Source organism: Bombus fervidus, chromosome 3 (genome assembly GCF_041682495.2).
Source record: "Bombus fervidus isolate BK054 chromosome 3, iyBomFerv1, whole genome shotgun sequence".
NCBI classification, from domain to species: Eukaryota; Metazoa; Arthropoda; class Insecta; order Hymenoptera; family Apidae; genus Bombus; species Bombus fervidus.
Genome location: NC_091519.1, coordinates 7129152 through 7151501, shown reverse-complemented (window position 1 = coordinate 7151501; position 22350 = coordinate 7129152). Strand labels below are relative to the sequence as shown.

Sequence of the window (22350 nt, the reverse complement as noted above, 5' to 3'; positions counted from 1 at the left end):
AACCATGTGAAAAATAAATGGAAAACATAAACGATGATAAAACTGCACGTGATTTTAAATGTTAAAGTATTATTTTATCGGTTCATGTGTACATACATCTATACATACATCTGAATATTTATGTGTATTAAATTAATATACTTATGTAATAAAAGTCGGAAATTTTTAATTGCAGAGATATTGAACGTTGTTTGTGTTGTAAAAAACGTAACTGAAATCATATTGCCGTAAAGTATTCGTACTATTAGAAAAATGTATATGATATGAAAGAAAACGTATCCTCCTCTTCTCTTCGTGTTACTGTTCCTGATTATATTTTACGGTTTTCAAATAAGAACGCACGTGTATGCAATAAAACTGCAGAACTTGTTCTTTATCGTCAGAATGACTTTTTTTTGCGTGTGAATAGCGTACAGTTGGACAGATTGCCCAAGTAGTTGATTACTGTACAAAGAATGTATAATCTCAATGTTACACAAGCTGCACTACTTTTCATGTGAAAAAAGCGTATGAAACCGTTCTCCGTAATTTTGTAGGTTGAACGATGTGGAATTCATACAACATCCGTTTGTAGACTACACACGCAATATTCGCCTAGAACATTTGTGAAAGAAGCTTTTCTTTTTTATTACTATTTTCTATGAACTATGAAGCAGCAACACCGTATCTTCAAAATTACAACTACATTTTGTATATTTGTATTAAACCCGTTTACTTTATTAAATATTTCACTACATCTTCAAAATTAAGGATATTTTCTAAAATTTCATATATTATATTTTTCAACGTGTTACGTTTAAACTTACCCTGAGTCACGAAAGTATTTGGACATTTGGAAAACTTCTATATGAATTGTGTGTGTATGTGTTACGTATGTAAAATCTGAAATCTTGGAATGTATACAAAAATTATTTATTTTTTGCGAGATATTTATTGCAAACATATATGTATTTAATAAAAAATCAGTATACAGCATGAGTAGCCATTTTAAACATGTAACAAGTGTCAACAATGGTCCCACCGAATATCGAGGTCTATTAATAATTTTTATTTTGTATAACCGTATATATTTTCAAACTTTATCAATATAATCATGATAGTTGAGATTTATTACAGTGCTAATAATTTCTAAATGTTTTGTATAACGATAATATATTTATAAAAGTTTTCGGATATTTTCGTGAGCTGCCGTATTTATCGTAAACATTTCGAAATATAAATTATATTACGTGCGGAGGAGTCGAGAAACCGAGTTTCATATAAAATTTTTTATTGCGAGCTTTTCTCGGAACTTAGGAATTATAAACGTAAAAAACGATACTTCATACCAACTGAGAATTGCAGAATTGCAGAAAAGCGAGAAATACCACTTCTTTCCTGTAAAGATGAAAAATGAATAATATGGAGCAGACGCTCGGCAGCTATGTATCAACCTGTATTTTATGCTTGCGTACACCGATGCTCCGACTCGTCTCGTGAATCTCCCATCAGAATGAAAGTGAAAGTAGAGCTGACGCTTTACGAGGGAGGATAATGGAGAAAGAGAAACGGCGAAGGGGTTTGTCGGAAGTAAAAAAATAATCGCACGTTGGATGTAACGATGTACTTGTTTCTCTATTTCAATTGTTATTTTTTCACGTTATCCTAAGAACTTTTGAAATATTTTAATTTCTTAGCGAAATTGTTAAATACAATAACAATTGAAACAAAGTATGTAGAGTGTCACCGTTTTTTAAATATATTATTCAATAGATAAGGTTATACGTTGTTTAATTCACATGGAACATAGAAACTTGTTTTCTGAATGCAATAATCAATTAAAATTAAATCGTAATTAAACATAGTAAATAGTACTTAACATATTAAAGTTTATTAAACAGAGGGTCAATAGACGAGAATAAATATATTTTACTCGTATTATGAATATTATTATAAATAGATAAAGATAATAAATATTATGTTGCAAACAAAATTCCTCGTTATTGGTACATCGCTTATTAGAACAGTACATATCACGTGCGTATAACACTTCTATCTATCTTTTACTTTTCACCTAGAAAAAGTATTACAAAACGGTCTGTTAGAAATTTTTGCTTCCGCTTGAATTAAGCACGCACAGAAAGCATAACGCTCTCTTGTGAAACGTATGATTTACGGTGAAAACTAGGAAAACAGTAATCAACTTTCAAAATTTCGCGAGTATTTTTGGAATCTATTCGAAAGGTGGCTTAGTCTTTTGAAAACTAGTTTACGTAATTAAGCCAGCAAGAGTCGACTCAATCGACTATAGAAAATATCAAACGAAACAAATAATTTCCATGTTCTTATATCTAATTCATTGGCTTTTAATCCTACACGATCTTGTTAAAACGTTACGTTACTTGTTATTTTTTAACAATTACATGCAGTAAATGATTTAAAAAAAATTAGTTAAGATCAGTACCTAGCGCAAATAACCTTCATTTTATGAATAATAATAATATTTTGAATGCTATTGTTTGCTCCTGTGCAACTGAAGTTCGAAACAAGACAAATTGAATTCGTAGCATTTACTTAGAAAGCGATTCGATCTTGATGAAAATAACATTTTCACTGGGGCGTACTTGCGAAATTCTCGACGACATGATCGTACGATAAGCCGCGCTACAAGAAGTATAGATACGTGTGACGCGTTGAGGGTTTACAAGCGGTTAAACCGATGCACGTTTCGCGCAACGTTCCCTCCACCGGCGGCTTACTCTCATATAAGCCTCCGGTTGTCAGACTGGAGGTGGCTGCGGAGGTGGAGGTGGCGTCCACAGGCAAGAGGGAAAGAGAGAAGAGAACGATGTTGGAGATCGAGAGAAGGGAGTGACTGCCAGTGGCGATGCATTGAGCAGCCACTAAAACAGTCCTCCGGCACTTCGATCCGTTGTCAGGTCGAGTAGCGCGTGCCGACCGAGCACAAGCTGCCTTTCCTCGATCAGACGATCAAGATCGATCGAACGCTCGCTACCTCGTGTTCCTTCCCGTTTCTGTCTCTCGGTGTGCACGGATAGAAAGGTTATCGCGTGCCTGCTCGATTCCACGCGCGACGCCCTCGAATCGCCGGAAACCAGCGATCGATATCATCTTCCCGACGAAGTTTCACCGAGTTCTTGAAAACGGCGGTAAATGCGCGAAATAGTCCAGCCGTATCACGATCGTTTCACGCACAGAAACAAAGATTTTGGGATAGACAGTGAGTACTGCGGATGTTAAACAGATCAATTAGAAACGAATTGAATTCTATCTATTCGCAAGAAAAATGTACGAAGCTTTTCATGGCTATTAAACAAGAAAGTATCGGTCAGAGTTGCTCATGCACAGGGTTCGCGTGCGCGCCCAATAAAATTAGTTGTTGTCTATGCAAACGAGCTGGCACGGTGGCGAAGTATCGGGGCAATTGCTTTGGAGCAGTTTGCCAGTTGGCAAACAATGTTATCTGCCTGTTGCTCGCAATTGCTGCAACGACAACTAATTAGCGTCGGCTGATGTAGCGTACTAGGTTAATCTACAGAAACGGCGAGATAGTTGAACGTATCCGTCCGGTTGCCGCGGACCGGAAAAATCGCATTTTACTTGACCATAACGAGTCACTTGGCTCGCAGTAATTACCGCATCGCTAACGGTAATTATTCTTGCTCTGTCCGCGCGCTAATTTGCAAGGTGTAAAGTAACGCGTGCCTGGAATCGTCCGTATGCTTTTTGGTGACTAAAATCATCGGTAACATCGTAGGTTAATTTCTTCTTGTCTCCTATTATCGCGATATCTTTATCGCCGTTTCTCAAGAATTATCGAAGAAGTTATCGATTCGGTGAATGAGGTTTCTTCGAAAGCTGGATGAGTTGCACACGAAAAGGAAAGAAGGATAAATAAGGGGAGGGGCCCTATGCTTGATTGGGCACATCTTTTTCGCGATGGCAAGCGCAGTGCGAGATAAAAGGGGAAAAATGTGTCATCGAGTTTGATAGTGTGCTAACGTTGAGAATGTGAAAAAGCCTTTCGTGTAGACGTATCGTGCCTTTATATCGCTGCTACGTCGCAGACGGGTCGTGCGTTCTTCCGGCGGGATTTGAACAAAGACGTTGCCGTTAAGCGCGCATTCGATTAAACGAAAAAGAAGAAGAAGAAAAACAAGAAGAAGGAGGAACGGAAGTGGAGTACGCAAACTCCAGTTGGGGAAGCGAACGGATCGCAAGCAAGTGTCAGTTCATATATTTCGGTGACTAAAGATTATTCTTCAGTGATGCATCGGCGGATACGATAGCGTAGAAAAACGAAATCGCTCGTACCCTGTCCAAGATCGGTGGATCTGCTTGATCTGTCGTGCCGACGAAGAAACACACCAAGGGAATTAATCGATCGCAAACGATAACGGGATCTCGGTGTATCTTAGGACGTGTAATCGCGGAGACGTGATTCGGCGAAACGGGTAACGAGCAACGTAACCAAGTCGAACGGTAAACCTACCCCCTAGATTGTATTCCAGTAACGAGCATCGATCTCGAAACACGCTCTTCTTTCGTCTTTGCGATCAACAAAAACTGTTATAACGTGATTCTGTGGTAACGTGTGTTCGTGCTGAGACTTCGAGCCGATTGATACGTCTAACGGCCGAACAGGAATTCCTGTCACTGAGATGTTGACGAGTTGACTGCAGCGAAATCCACGATAGTCGACGATCCAAGAAAAATTTCGCCTGGAAAATTATGAAGTGATCGACGGACTACGACGCTTCAATTAACTGACCGGTTGGAAGATCGTAACGTTTGCTGTTACGATTCCACTTAAATCTATCATTATTGCTACGTTCTTCTTAGAGAAGTTGAAGACGTATCCGGAGAAAATTGTGATTGCATTTTTGCGTAAATGCGATTAGAACGGGAACTTCTTGAAGAAGAGAATTTAATTATTGTTTAAATTCAGACTGCGAAGTTTCAAGTGAGCAGCGGCTATTTCTATCGTCTATGCAATTAAACTGTATTCTTCCGGACAGCTTAATTTGAATGAACACCCGGCCAACAGAATTTCTTTGAGCTTAAGCTTATCCCGAGAAAAAGGATCAAAGGTATATTCAACGTTTAAGCAAGTTTCAAACGAGGCTTTAAGATGGATCGCCGCTTAAGTTCAGGCTGTGGGATGGAAGGAAAATGAGGCCTGCATATATTGACATACATTAGGTCCCTTCGACCAGAATTCAATTTCTCCAATGCGTTAAACGTTTATTATCAAACGTTGAAAGACACGGACGAATATCTCGTGAATATTTAAATTTCTAGAATTGTTAGAATAAATTGTTCGATAAAAGAGTCTCAAGTTCAACATTTTGTTATATTGGAATTTCGTGACGATGAAATATAATTTCGACGAGCCTTTAAAACAGATTTCGCCGTAGACAGCATAAGAAGCGACTTTTATCGGAATCGTGTCATTTCTAAAGGAAGATCGAGAACAAGTTACAAAGTATAATCCCATTTTAAAGGAGACCGAGCGGAAGCATTGATTAAATTTGAACGATACTAGCAGTATATACCTTGTCAAGTACTGTGAATATTAAACATTCGCTGGATACTACGTTTATACAGCAAAGCATGCTGCTGAGGAAGGTAATTAACGTGAAATATCGTACAATAAATTTTACACTGAAATTTCATCCTCAACGCGATAGAAAATATCAAGGAATTTTAACACATTCGAAATCGTTACCATCCATTACTGTTGCGTTTTTTTTCGCGTAAAAGTTATCAATCATCAATATCATTATTTCAGTTTTCAATGCATTTGATAATACACAATTCTCTAGAAAATGATAATTTCAATAAAAATTTCGATTGAATATTAAGGAACAGTTGACTCTAATCAAGATCAGGTACAAAGTTAATGATTCAATATTCGCTTGTCTTAATAGGTATATCGTTATACACATAAATTTAATTAGTCGGAATTACATTCACTTTCTAATGTGTGATTGAGAAAGTGTTAAAGTTCCATGTGAAACTTTGAAAAGTGAAACGTATCGAGTTTTCAGAATCTACGTTCGACAATAAGCTTGAGATCATTCCCAGTAAATTATGTACAAATTTATTTATTGGAAACTTCCATCGACAATTTGTTGCATCCTACGTACGAGATTTATAAGATTTAGTTAAACATTACATTTTTGTTTGAGCGAAGAAAACGCTTCGTATCCTCTTGCAACATTTTTTATTTCATTCTAATTAAGATATCGGATGTTAAATTTCAACGGTCTTTTTTAATGAAATTTTCAATTGTTGCATATTTACTGTTCGTCTTTCTTAAATTAACCAAACACATCTTCGCGCTCAAGTTTCTTTATCAATATTGCTTGTTACGAGTTACGAGAACTTATTGGATAGATAGATAGTTTTATTCCAGCCTGGCGGCCTTAAAGTAGGACTTGCATTTCAATTTTTATGAATTTTCAACATTGCAAATTACTACAAATATCTGTGATCATCAACAACTGTCTTTACAACTTGCGCCTCTAATTTTCTGCAACTTGAGAACTTATTAATTAGTTTTACTTCTTCTTTTAAACTGTTCTACCCACGTCAGAATGTGTTGTTTTCACCAGACAAAGTAGGCGATTCTTTAGAAATAGATCCATACAAATGATAACGCCTTCTCAAAAATGCATTGTACGAAAATGCATTCAGTTCTGTATACTGAGCGATCCTAACAACTGAACAGACTCTATCTATATTTAAAGTAACGTTAGATAAAAGTGGTAGGAAAAAATTCTGTACTATTCAACGAGCTGTAACATCTTATACCACAACCTTTTTTTCATATCCGATTCTTGTAAAATGAAATTACATTTCATTGGAACTAAACAAACCTTTTCTGTATAAATTAATTCTTCGAGTTGTTCCAACTAAGGCTATAAAGTCAAATTAGTGTTTTGTTTCTTGATATTGTTTCTTGACATTTCCATTATATATGTCATCGTCATTACATTTATCATACGGTTACTAACATATTAAGATATTAAGATTATATTAAATAGATGTAAATATAAAATAACATAAGTAGTATGTATATTGTCGCTCATAATCATATGCAAATATATAAATATTTTGAAGAAGTTATATTAATAACCAAAAACTAAATGAATTAATGAAAAGTTAATGATTAATGATTATACTTATTATCTTCTTGCAAAATGAATAATATACATATATGTATATATGTATATCATATGGAATATAAATGGTAGTGGATTGAAATGAAAGACGCGACAGTGTTGTATATGATCGTAAATGTTATTGTTAGAATTATATCGTATAATCGTGATAGTCTCTCTATATTTTATTTATAGCTTGATAACCATACGAACAAAGGATAATGAATTCTTTAAATAATCATACTATTCGATACGGTCTAAGAATTACAAATTCCAATTCATTTATTGCATATCAAAAATAGACATGTAAATTTCATCGTGTCAGAATATAAGTTATAACAAAGGACGACATTGTCTTGGATAAATTTTCTATTTGTAATTTTGTAATTAAATTTGCATTCAAAGATAATCAAGTATTTAAATACTTTTACAATAGTTACGAAGAAAACACGATAACAATTGTTGATTTCACGTTAATATTCTAATATTCTAATCGCTGAAATGTGTCTGCTGTGAAGATAATTAAACAATATAATGGAAAATATAAAGAAACCTTTTCATGTACTTCTTTATATTATTACATTCAAACGGATAAAAATAAAATATCTCATGAGTTCAGTATTTAATGGTCTTGTTTTGTTCACCGATGCACTTGCAAGAAACATCACGCGACAGGATGATAGAGCTTGTTAAACAGGGCAAACTTTTCCTCTACGACATTTTTCTAACTTTTCTTACATAATGGAGATATAATCCGACACAGTTGCTAGTATCATGCCGTATTTTCTGAAATTATTGACAAGAACAATGTGACATCAACACTACACGATAAAATACACCTACACTATAAAAAGAAATGATCTCAAAGTTAAAGTCTGCGTTGTTATACACATCGAAAATTCAACGGATGTTTTTGTCGATAAAATGACGTTAATCCGGTCGGTGCGCGTCGGATGCATCGCGCAACAGATAAATAAATCATGGCAGAATAAATTATCGTCATCTCAAAAAATAATAATATAATCGCCACACGTTCGACGCTCGCTTTTAATAACTCATCGTGTAAACGAGTCACTTTCGATTCGGCGGTTCGTGCTTCGATATTCAACGTTCGGTTATTATACGTATGAATTAAATTTCAACGAATAATTAAGGTGCAAGGGTATCATGCATGGAAATTTATATTCACCGCAGATGTATAGCCTCGGACGTTGTTGATAATATAATTGAAACGTCCGAAAGATGAAGCCCGAGATTGTTCCTTTTTGTCGTTCGATCCGTTCGTGAGGATCGTTCGTTAACCGATAAATACCGAGTGACCGAAGAGGCAAGAGAAAATTGTTGAAAGCGCGAGAATTTCTTTGGTCAGGTATCCGTTTCTGCGTGGCGTGATAACGTAATTGAAATGTCTCGAGGCTGAAGTTCTGTTCGGAATATTCCCGCATAAATCACAGCCGTCCGATCGACTCCTTTAAGTGGATCATTCGTTAAATGTAAATGTTGCAATAGAAATCTTGCCGGGGTTCGAAGTTGTACGTACAGATTTCCCTTTCTCCCTCTTCTCGCTCGCGAACCGATTACGCACGGCGAGGTTGCCTCCGGTTTCCGATAATGCCGGCGAAACGTTCTCAATGCGCACGCTTTTATCTACGCTTTAAAGTAAATTACAAGTTCTTTCTGGAAGATTTAACCTCATGGTGCCGTCCGAGCGCGACGAACGACGTGGAACGAGCGAGCGTCGAACGAGAGATCGACTACCGAGCGAAATGAATCTTGTACTGGATTGTCGTTTCCGTAAAAGATGCTGCAACTTCATCAAAGTTTCACGACGACGTTTGAACATGAGGATATATATCGTGTGACTCGTTGCCACAAATGGCTAGCGGAAACGCTCTGACTCAGTTCGCTTTTTTCTGCTATCCGACACAGGGCTCTGATTAAACACTCGAGGGGATTGTCGACCGAATGCCGAGCATCGCACACGGGGTCGACAGAAGCTACGAGAAACACGGAAATACGTTGCCGATTTTCGAAAGGACAATTGGCCTGATCGAACGGAACGCTGTCTAATTAAACACCACTCGCAAGAACACGCATTTGCTTCTCTTACGACGTCCGACATTACGATTCAATCGTATTCGAAATCAATCATCGTAGTTACACGTCGTGAGTGTACTGCACTAGATTGCCGAGTGGATCGCGCATAAAACATACGCGCGAAGAGTCAATGAAATAAACAATCTGCGTGTTCTTCGATACATATTTGAAGGAATCAACAAAGAGAGCAAACGAGAAAGATTTACTTTGGCCGCCTGTTAATCCGCAGAAGATTTTTCCGAACTTTCCAAACTAGTTACCGTCGAATCTAAGTGTTCGATAACGCAATTGAAAGATCCTGAGTGCATACACACGTGCCGAGTGTATCGAGGATCACGTATTTACACGCGAGTTCGATTCGAGGCTTCGGGGACGTGGTACCGTTTGATTCTTCGTGTTAGACTCTGTCGATATCGGCCACCTTCCGGTCGTTCCACGGTCCACGTTCCTCAACGTGCACGGACCGGGAATTTCGCGATTCCCACGAGCTGCTTCACGCCGCAACTTCCATTCGATTTTCCTTGGAATTGCCTCGTGTGCGACTCGCCCTGAGATGCTGAAGATACGCATGTTGGATTACATCGGGGACACTGGGTAAGTGTTCTTGCGACAGTTAATAGTTGTCATTTTGTTTAATATTTCAACGCATAACTGCGAGCTTTGATCTTGACAGATCAAAAGTCGTGAACTAGCGTTATGTCCCTGACGCGCGCTCTTAATCGGTGCGTTGCGTAATAATTATCGTTTCGCAATTTATGTTGACGTGCGTGAAAATGCATGCATTAAGCAAAAGCGGGATTCCATAGCCCGGAGTGCCGCTTATAATTATTTAAACGATAACGAATTTCGATTTTACTTTGACAATTATTCTTCTTTATGATAATAATGCTTCTTTAATTATTTCTGATACTTATATTGTCTTATAAAAAGGTTTAACGAAACCAAACCTATTTGGAAACCTTTTAAAATATTGTTTAAGACATAATACTGGTTTTTACTTCATTAGTCTATTTCATTAGGTTTAAAATGATCCCTCGTTTATTGCAAGACTACAATTTTTATAAAAAATTTTCAATGAAGTGGAACTTGTATAGTGATTTGTTTTCCTTTTAGAAGATTTTAATCGTATATTTTTTATTTTGCAAATGTTGCATATATAAGTATTATACATGTCTCTTAGGGAATTATGCAAGATTAAATTATCTGTTATTTAGTAGCTCACTAACATTATGTTATTATTTTTCACATATATGTTTATCATATTTGTTTTTATTAAATACAATTCAATATTGTTTATTGGAACTTTGAACAATCTCTAAGTGCAAGGTCACACACAAACACATCAAGAAAAATCTAATGAGAAATTTAACGACGAGCTAAAGATATTGGAGAAATTATGTCGGAGGAAAATACGATTTTGAAGAGAAATCCAACTTCAAAGAACTATGTTACAAATTAATGAAATTTAAAAATCATGGAAATATATTTCAAGAGAAATAAATTTAGATATCTACTATGAATATATATCGAGTTAGTATAAAGTAACTTTAACTGAGAATACTTATTGATTAACTGTTACTAATATAGACAAAATATTTATCGTATCATTTTCTCAATATACGAAACTATTTATTGCATACGATACGTATTCGTTGCAATATTTTAATATATTTCTACTACAATAAATTTTCATATTTCACATATTTCCTATCTTCATTGCAAATTAAAATCACGGAGTACTTTATTATCTTCAATAGACATATATGATTTACAAATGCTGAAACCATATTCGTTGAAAATTATGAAAGATTCATAGTTTTTCATAATACAAAACTACTGTTCCATCATTTTCCATTCAAATTCACACTCCCTATACATAGCTAATATAAGCCTATTTTAGAAAGTTATCCAATTAATTGTATTTTTATATTTATCTTGAAAATTCTATTCCAACGTTTATTAATCTTTTTTCATCTTGGTTAATTATCAAATAATTAAGTATATTACTCATTTATTAGTCCTTCTTACGATAAAAGAGTTAATGATACGATCGCATAAAGACGAGAAGATTAATATCCTTTTCGAATCTTCATAAAGAATGAACTTTTACTGGCAGGCATTTACTTTACTAAGCTCTTAGCTACGCTTTCTGTACGGTAACGTAAAGTAGCATATGCATTTATAGCGACGATGCCTTTACCTTCGCGTAGCTTTGTGAGCGCGTGAACAGACTCATTCATAGTCCAGTCGCGGAATGATGGGTTGAAGCGTAGATTCTTCGTTTTAGGTCGCTCGGCATGCGCAATAACGTTCATTTGCACGTGTAGGTGATTACTTTATGTTAATAAAGGAAACTGATATTTGGCCTAGATTGAATTGGTAATCCCTAGGCGATTTTGCGAAAAACGCAAAATATCGATTGTGTTCACGTATTTTAATTAATTTCGTTAAACGTCGTTGGTTGACATTTTTCAGAGAAAAATTATTTGATGAAAGAATATCGCGGTTCTGCCATATGATACATTCTAGAAAAGTAATAATTAGTTAAAAGTTCATATTATTTTGTATTCGTAATTCAAAATGTTTGTTGGAATATGAAATTCTTGAAAACTATTCACATTAACATATCTTCACGCGATGATTTCCTTTAAAAATGGACGATTAAGTCCTTCATAAAAGATAACAAATTTTTATTTTTAAAATGGGCAAATCCTTTCCAACAAATTATAAAACTCAATATATGATCGATTTAGTCGTTAATAATCTATTTTAATGGTTTAATTTTATTAAACAATTAATTAAATTGTTAAAAAAATTCTTTAACGTGACATCGAAACTATACATACAAAGTATCTTTACTTACGTGTGGAATGCTCTAAATTAATTACTTGAGCACTAAAATACTAGAATACTTGAGCAATAGAGATTCTAGAATTTAGCAAAAAAACGTATTATTTCTGCAATAAAAATGTGTGAGCGAAAAGAGGTAGGAGAAAAAGATGGAATGTACAGTTCTGCTTCAACATTGCCATACTGCGGAGATATCCATACACTTTTACAAAACAATTTGAAAGTTGCATTTGGCAGTAAGGTCGATGGGAAACTGGTTTTTTCGATTTTTGGAGTGTGAAAACTGGTTGTACGCGAGATAAAATCGTCTAAAAATGGTCAAAATTACATATAACAGCCTCTCGTTATTTTCTATCGGTACGTTGGTATATAACATTGGTCGTATCTCGCGTTTCCCAATTATTTTTCATTCGTGCGGAACGCGATTTACTTAACCTGAGGGCAATTAAACGAACGAGTAGGAGGGCCAGCATATTTCGACGCCTTAAATCCCACAGTAGTAGGTGTACTTTTTTGTCATGACATGCTTTTAAGAACAGACCAGGTATTTGCATTTGGAATGAAATTATGATTGGGGAACCCATTTTACTCGTCTCGCTGCCGACCACTAGAAATGTATCGTCCGGAATACTAATGAACACGCTTGAGAACAAGACCGATATTCTTTTTCTTTTCGAATATAACGACGACTCTGCAACGTACTTAACGTAGATAAAATTTAAGACGGAATTAGAACGAGCAGAGACCTCATTTTGTCAAAAGGGTTCGCCATGGCCAGATAACCTTAAATCTCTGAAATTTACGATACGCTGTTTCGTACGTAATTGCACCATTATCGTTTAAATATTTGTCAAGAGCTATCGAATGGCGCTTCGTCGATACATTTGTCGTTTCTACAGAGTAGTCCATAAGTCTCTTTTCCATCTGAAAAGTATATAACCTTCTTCTTATTGTAGATGTATTTTTAGATTTTCCTTCCCAATTTTTTCTGTTTTTTTTTTTTTTGGAAATTTATAATGGAAGAACCTACAACGGGGCAACGAGCAAAGATAATTGAATTTTATTTTCGAAACGAATGCTTCATTATTCGAACGCAGAGAGCATATACTTGTTATTTTAACGATAAAAGTCCACCGACAAAACTAGCGATACGTCATTTGGTGCAGTGTTTCCAGCAACAGGGTTTCGCCTGTGATTCGCCACGAACTGGAAGACCACGTTCAGTACGTATGGAGGAAAATATTGAACGTTCCCAGGAGAGCGTTCATGAAGAACCTGGAACATCCATTCGAAGACGTTCTCGCTAACTTGGACTTTCAAGGAGTTCACTACAGTGTATCTGAGACTCGGTGGTAACGAGATGGGGCAACTACTCATGCAGCCAGACTCACGATGTAATTGCTAGGAGAAATTTTTGGAAATCGCTTAATTCCGCGAGCTTGCAATTTTAATTGGTCTTCCTGGTCGTTCCATAAAATGGCACCAGATTTTACGACATTCAAATGGAAAAGCGACTCAAATCTGAATTATTGAGAGAATAGAAGATCCTTTTACGCAATTGCGAGAACTTCTAAACAGTTATTTGTATGCAATGTACTTAATGAATGTAGATGTATTGTACTAGGAAATCCAAGAATTTAAATCCCCCTTTAAAAATACTAGAAAAATTTTTTAATCGGTTTGCTTAACGATTTTTGGAGTACTGTTGCGTTATAGTATTGTATAAATAATCCATAAATTTATTTCACTGAATCGATTGTATAAATGATCTACAAATTTATTTCAGCATAGCTTTCATATTTAAGTAAAAAGAAAAGAAAATACTTTTGAAGCTTTATTTTAAGAAATCATAATAAGGCTCATGAACTTGAGTCTTTATGGTATGCAGAAAGAAATAATTTAATGGCTCTTCAAATTGTTCTTTTTATTGCAATTTATATTTGATAGACACATTTTATGGAGTAATGATTGTTAAGTTATTACTCACGCTTGTCAATCGAAGAGATATATTTACGTCTAGTTATTGAGATATACATACGTATGTCGTAGTTGAAATATGACGAATAGAAGGTAGCACATGTAGAAAGATTTATATTGCGTAAATATAGACGTAGAATTTTCCAACATGATATTAGATTGGGTATAATTGATTAGGAATTATTATCATTCTTATAGAATTAAACTTACACAACACTTTTTTATTGCTAACGTTGAGGTAACAAATTTTGAAAAATATTATCTATCGCGTAATTTAAGCATTTATCGTTATACTAGTTCATAGTATCTTTCTTAAATGTGAAGTTTACCGAGTAAATTCTTTATTTCGCAAAATTTCATTTAGTTTGTTTAGTGTAGATATTGTTAATTAGGTGCTAGTTGGTTAAAAATATTTTTTCGTTTATTAATTCATTTTCTATATCATTAGTGATTTTTTGAAAGTTATAAATTATTCGATCGATTTTGTTTTCTATAAATCGCAAAAAGCTATATTACTTTTATTAATATACAGTGTAATTTTGCTAACACAATATGTAGCTATTTTTTAAGTTCCATTTCTTTTGCAGCTTCTGTTAAATATATGCAATCAATTAAGTTTCAATTTGTACGTGTTTATCTCTTTTAAAAATACATGTTTCCATACAAATCACACAGGTCCACGTATTTCATCCTTTATAAATGAAACACTCATGAGATTAACACATAATTATAGAAATATTTGTTAGGTACTCGATACTCAAATTCGCTTACTGAAATTATCTGAAAGCGTGATTACTTGTTCATTGAAACAGTACATTTCTATCCATTTGAATTCAATTATTGTCCGTTCTATAGAACTAATTTTGGGGCGTAATTTTCCAATGGTAGTTAATGGAATGGTCAAAGCACGAATCCGCGAGAATACGTTTCTAATTTCCTGTTTATTCATCACAACCCACACCGTCAATTTATCCGCGATATAATAAAAGCCGGTTTGTGGGTGCAAAATGTTGGCAAATTGATCTAATGAGGTCGTCGATGCTCGAACAGGAAGGTAAAGAGGCGTCAGAAGGTTTCACTCGGTGAAACTTTTTCAAGCGGCAAGAACGAGAGCACTCGCTTCGTGACGCGTTATTTTTAAGCCGCTCTAGCTTTTATAATTTATACGCTGGTCAAAAGTTTCCTGATATAATTAAAAGAATCGTATTATAGTTGGAAAGTGTCGATTTCTACGTGTATATTTTAAATGCAGAATTAAAAATAAAGGTAAATTCTAGACTAAGGAATTTCTATTCGCATCTAATGGTACTTAAATTGTGTTTTTGCGTGTGTTTCAATAGAATAAAAATACAATTGTTAATTATAAAATGAAATACTAAATATCAGATAACAGTTGATGTATTTGCTACATACCACTCGATATAATTATATTATATGTAGAAATACTAACATAAGACTAATTACTTATACTAATTAATCTGTACTAACATACGAACAAAATTCAGAAACAAGTACTTTTCAGAAAGTTGGTAAAACACCTTAACATTTTAACGACGGAGGTATGCCAATTAATTTCCTAAGCAATTCTTTTATTATTTACGAGGAGTTAGATCGCAATTAATTTTTATAAAATACGATTCAGAGAAAACGATGAACTTTTCTTTCAATTTTCTAAAAACTGTTTATGATAAGAGCATCTGTCGATAGAGTGTTAACAGATGTAGAAATAAATGAAATAGTTATAAAATAATATTTTATATCTCGCCTCGTTCTTCACACGAAACATGTCAACCGTTGTTATAAATTTTACTTCTAGAAAATTAATAATGTTTTTGCAATTTAATGCTTAATTTTTTTTAGAATGTATCAGTTATACAAGAGTATATTCAGATTCATTAAATTTTTATTTAAAAAAAAGGACTGTGAAGAATGACTCACTACTATTAATCATATATTCACATTTACATCCAGGAAGTAGTTCGAAATCTTATATTCACTCAGCTCGCTCAGTTTTAAATGAAAATCGTTAATTTATCACTGAGAATTGTTTTTATGGCCGGAAAAAGGTAGAAGGCGATTCGTATATTTAAAATTAATATTTCAATATCTACTGTTTAATCAGAAATTATTAACTTAACTAAACTTCAAATTATTTTTTAAAACGATTAAAATTACAGAAGTTGGCACAAAAATGTTTCTAACTTAATAAGTATATTAGTATTTTCTTTAATATTCAGATGTTTATATTCCATAGGAACATTTGAAAATAATAATATTCAGAGGAAATAGGACATATTTCGTACATGTATCTGGTTTAAATCAACTAATAAATAAATAAATAAACTATTTCACATATATCCAAGGCATAGAAGATACGAGCAATTTTAAATTACGTTTAAATGGATACACATATATGTATATAAACGGCATAGCACGAAAATTCCATTTTTCAAATGACAATACGTTGTGCTGGATTTTCAGTGAACAAAGTGGGTGCAGGCTTTTAGAGTGCGGTTTTGCGGACTGTCCACATTGTCTGCGCTGATTATGTATGTTCGACGATTACCAGCCGAAGCTCGCAAATTCGATTGCGCATCCCGACCAAGTGCGGCGTGGCGGTTGTTCCATCGTGGATATGTGGCGAACGCTATGACATCCTATAGGAAGTTATGAGATGGGATACAAGATTGCAGAATTCGTATTCTTGATTTCTTCAGAAAGCAATTTAGAGTAAAATATAGTTGGCAACCTAGCTTTATTCTACATTACTCAATCTACGATATTACTCGAAATCTTATATCCTTTGCAATTTACGCATCTTCCTGATGATGTTGCTAGTGATTGATACTAGGCAGATATTCTTTACATATGTATGCTTATTGTTAGATAGATAATTTATATTCTTCGTAAACTATATGGTAAATGGAATTGATATACTTAAAAAATATTATGAAATGCAGTTCGTCTATGCAATACGAGTATTATCTATTAGTAACTAATACTATCGACGTTTTGAGGGATTGGGAAAGCATAGTGGTTGTATGTATTTTAGTCTCACTCTACTTGTCAGCAGAGTCTACTTTCTTTCATTTTTATTTTTTAAACAAAGAATCATTATCTGAAAAACATGAAAAGAAGATGCGTTACATTTTCATGAATCTAATTATCATCACATTTCCTCATTTTCTTACAGCTTTCAAAATCTTTCTATCACGTTTCGCATTTAATATACTTTTTAAATTGATGAAACTATTTGAATTGAAGTACATAGTTCACTTCACACATAGACTTCAGGTTCTTGTTCACACAAGCTGAGGTACTTGACACTACACATATTGCGTATATGCATCTGTCTATTCTATAAAACGTCATAGTCTTCGTAAGTTTATAAAAATTTAGAAATCTTTTTGTTGTTTCACTTGTATGTGTATTAATACATGTACGTAGATACTAAATAATATATTATTGTTTATACCATTTAAAACGTATTTCGTGGCAAGGAACAGTCGCTTCAATTCAAGCGAATTGAGGTCAAATAACTGGATTATAGTTTCGGTTATATTATATAATTGCTGAATCGAAGCAATGTGAAATTACCTTTCCAGATACACATGGCTTGAAATAATCTTTCAAATTTCAAATGACACTGAAATCTGTTCAATTACCTTTTGCATAAAACGAACAACTGTCGCTGGAGAATATAATGTTACCTGTAATTTCGCGCTCGTTCACTAGGTAATCCACTTGCAATTAAATTAATTAAATACTTAAAATGAAACGACTTTGAATCGAGCAACTCGATTTGTATGAACCGAAGCTACTAAGAATTCAATGTTTGTAGAATTTAAACAACCTGACTAATGCAAACGGGACTTAACAGTTTCAAAAATATCCTTCAAAGAACTTTCTCTTCTAAGAGGTGTCCAAAATAGTCATTCAGCTACAGAATTATTTAAATGAGCGAGGTTGAAAAATGATCATTAAACTGAAAGGCATCGGTCTGGTAAAAATGAACGGATAATGAGAAAATGAGATACATAGTAATCAGTGTCGGGCAATTGTACACGTTTCAGATAAAGTCGACAAGCTTTTAATTGAGAGCGAAATATGCTGGAAATTATTAGTTGTTAACACGCTGAGCATTCAGATAACAGTTGCGGTTGTATTTTAATAGCAAGACTACACTCTCGATGCGTAGGTCGGCCTCTTACTATATTCGTCGTTGTATATCGAATGAGTCACTTTTTGAAATATAATTAAAGTGTATTCATGATTATTAATTCGCTTGTTATATATTCAGGCTGTCGTTCGTTGCGCATTCAAACCACATATCGCTCGAACTGTACTTACATGGAGTTGAGTTTGACTCTCTATTCGCGTGTACTGCAAGATCTGTTTATAATAAAAAAGTTTGACCTTATTTACTATCGAACCTTAGAAACAGCTGTGGAAAAATTGTTAATATTCTTCTAATAATTTAGCGACAAAAATAATAACTTCTATTATAATAAAGACAGGTACAATGTATATCATATTAATTTTCTGTAGTTATACTTTATATAAAAATAAGATAAGATTATGAAACAATAAAACAGCTTCATGGTATGGAAGGAAGCTTTGTTTTTGAGGAAATTGATTCTAATGGAACATCTGCTGTACATGCGTGTAATTGTACGATTCGATTTATCGTTCTACAGATATCAATTGTAGGTCATCGTTCGATAACCAGGTTTATACGTAGCAAAAAGATCAATACCTTCAATTGCTCGTTTGTAAAATGTATAAACTTTGATCGACTCACACTTCGTTTCATTGTATCATGTACGAAATCGTAAAAAGGTTCGTTTACATAGACTTTTTTAATGACATTTTAAGCTTATGGTTTCACGTATGATACAATGAAACGAAGTTCATTTATACAGACTTTACTTTTCCCATTTTACTCTCACGCAAAGTATAATAATTCTTTCGAATTCATCTCAATATTCTATTCTTTTTCAAACATCTAGAACGATTATTATCGTCGTTTATTACTTGAGAATAAAAGTTCTCATCTAGCACTTATTAGCATTATATTAAGTTGTCCGAAAAGTTTCTTTCGTTTCATAAAGTGATAATAGATGAGCAATAATTTCTGTTTTATATTATTTTATTGAATTAGGAATGATCCATTTCGATATATATTTCGATTATTTTGTTCGTGCATAATTCAATAAACTAATATAAAACAAAAAACATTGTGTGTCTATTATTTTCTTATAAAAGGAAAGATACTTTTCGGACAACGTAATAGATTTAAAATATTGTTTCCGTAAAAGTAAGATTAAAAAGTCGAGCGGAGAACTTTTCTTCTATATTTTATAGTAGATTTCTTTTTCAGGCATCATCATCGTTATTTTTTACGCATGTAATTAAGTTTCTCGCGTAATAAAATTTGCATCATAGATAAATTAAAATATCGTTCTAGTAAAATTTACATTTAAAAAGTGAAGTGAAAAGCGCGATTCTAAAGCTTTAATTACTTATAGGTGGTTAGTAGCGCGTATGTTCGCGCAAAATATCACGCGATCGCGGTGTACTTCTTCCTTACTCCCTTTATTTTGTTCACCAATATGTAGCCTGTAAGCATATGGATACGTTGGTATTCGTGAAAATGATACTTCGCGGGCAAGGTTGTCCAGTTCGTATAACTACGTTAGGTACTACCTACGTTTCTATATACGTAGGTATACAGAATGTTTTAAAACAGGAGGACAGCTAAAAGAACAAATCTCTGACGTTTCATATATTTTTAATATACTTGTAACGTACTGCTATCAAATCTATAAATTATTCTAGAAGCAATATTTTTACGTTGCTTTGATTTGTAATTTTTATAACATGTTCATTCTTTCAGCTTTATAAACCTCATTTTGTTTTACCGAGCATGATTTATGATATACTTGTTTTCGATCTGATTTAGCAAATAAAATTATCTCTGTAATCTTTTCTTATTAAATTCACTGGAACTTCACTTTAAATTATTTACGTCTTAACTCATCTTTTTTTAATCTTTTGTAATTAATGCTTATACTTCGTAGCATTGTTTAATGTTTTTTCCTTTGAAATTGTTTATTCCTTCGAAATTATTGCCATTGTGAAACAGCATATTATATAGCGTGTCGCTTGACAAACAGTGTAAGTATGTTTTACGAATAAAAATATGGAGAAAATGTTATATAAACGTAGGCTTGTAAATGTTTTATTAGAAAGTTAGAATAAAAATATGAAATAACAACAGACTGGTTTTTCTGGTTCAATATAATGGTTAAATAAGCGATAATTCTCGACGATGGACAGGTCGTAGAAGACGGATTCTTCGCGTACCGAGATTACTGAATATCACGGCACTGAATTTTTATTCGTGGAAAACATTGAAAGACAGAATATCGGAGGTTATTATAAAGTTTATTAAAAATTGATAAGCCTTAAGAATGCAATAAGAAGTTTATAATCAGTCTGTTGAAATGAAAGGAAATCAACAAGGAATTCAAAATATGACAGATTTTGCTTTTTATCTTATTTGTAAGCTACATAATATTTTTTCTATAATTCTTTAACAGGCATTTATGAGCATACGTTTTTATGTATAGCTTTTTTTTTAATTTTTCTGTACATATACTAACGCATACTATATACTTATTTAATACATGTTTCGTATATTAATTTTTAGAAGTAATTCTTATTTGCTTGAGCGGTTGAGTTCTGTTATTGCAATAATATTAAAATCTGAATAAGATTAAAAAATTTGTTCTCCTTTTACATTTTTATAGTAAGATAATTAACTCGTTAGCTTTTACAATTGATGGAGATTATCGTATCATATATGTCATGATAAGGTATATCGTAAATATTAACACAGAGAATTAAAATTAAAAGTGCAAGAATTATTTTCAAATATTAAATTTTTTAATTACGTTATTCCGTTATTAATCACAGTTTCCTCCTTCCTTCAGCTTTATTTTCTTTAAGTAAATATTAGATTTTTTAATTACATTATTCTGTTATTCGTTTCAGTTTCTTTCTCTTGGATCTTGTTTTCTTTGAGCTTCGTTTCTCGACATAATATCGAATTCAATGTTGAAGCAAACAAATTGTTTTATTAAAACGATTGCATTTACTATTATGCATTGCTGTAACGTACAGGCTATTACTTTTACCTTTGATTCGATGTTTCATTTGTCTAATTTTTCAGCTCTTTTGTTTTCTTTTTGGTTGTGGAAATTGTTTTACACCTATGAAATTGTAAACTTTCCATACTGGATAAACATACCGTTATGGCTGTTAGCAAAATTAGTATTTTGAATTTCATATTCTTTAACATTTAGTATCTACAGCGAATGAGTATAGTATATGTTACCGCTAAATATCAATTATTACACGTATAAATTATACAAGCAGCACCTTGTTGTAGATTGAACGGTTACCTGCTTTCCACGTTAACATACCGGAAAATTTTGACTTTCAAGCTTTGCGTTTCTGAATTTCTAGTGATTATAGATTTAAAGAAATGCATTTCATCTTTTACAAGTACACTACATTCACCTAGAAAGATAACTACGAATATTATATTTCATGAAAATTAAATCACGTATTTTTCTAGAAAAGAATAAAAAGGAAGAATAGCTATATGTAATTTCATTAAGAAGCTAAATCACAAAGTACAGAACAAACGATTAAACAAAATTAATTTTCACATAAAGACAGAGGCAGTTAACAGATAGCCATGTAAATAATTTGCTCCACAAACATTCACGCCATTTAAATCAAAGGACAAAACGCATTTTAAATACCTGTGTCTGTAATATGCTGTATCGTACAGAGTGCGAACGAAGTTCTTTTCAGTTTCTTTCAATTAAGATCTGATAAGTAACTGGATATTTCGCTGGTTGTGCGAAACTTTCAAATTAAATTAAACTTGTAGCGCCATTTAATATATCGGTGAGGAAATTGGAGAGTGGTTTTAACCGCGATAATACAACGCATCGTTGATCGATTGAACAGTTCGAAACTTCATCAAGTAATTATAATTTAATCGACATAAATTGATTTGCTACGTGATCATCTATTCGTAGCTCTGGTCGTCCTTGCACGTTCTAATGAATAGATGAATGTGTAATTGCCTGGCGCAATTCGATCGATTGGGTTCCAATTGAGCCAATGAATCTGTCAACGCTAATGATATTCGAAAGACAGTGATGTGAACCCTTATTCTGCCAAG

The 22350-nt window shown here is 33.5% G+C and overlaps 1 protein-coding gene across 5 annotated transcripts in view; it reads left to right on the top strand.

Annotated features, from left to right (window-relative positions):
• Window positions 1–22350, top strand: part of LOC139985281 (rap1 GTPase-activating protein 1) — a 261298-nt gene that overhangs the window by 39749 nt on the left and 199199 nt on the right. The window contains exons 1-3 of one of the 5 annotated variants that reach the window (XM_071999604.1): window positions 2888–3220; window positions 3812–5628; window positions 9096–9857. The exons of 2 other annotated variants lie outside the window; for them this stretch is intronic. In XM_071999604.1, coding sequence (XP_071855705.1) covers window positions 9817–9857 — 41 coding nt within the window. In that variant the 5' untranslated portion in view covers window positions 2888–3220; window positions 3812–5628; window positions 9096–9816. Of the gene's footprint in view, window positions 1–2887; window positions 5629–9095; window positions 9858–22350 lie in introns of those variants that run through there. 2 more of the 5 variants (XM_071999603.1, XM_071999602.1) reach the window with 2 other exon arrangements.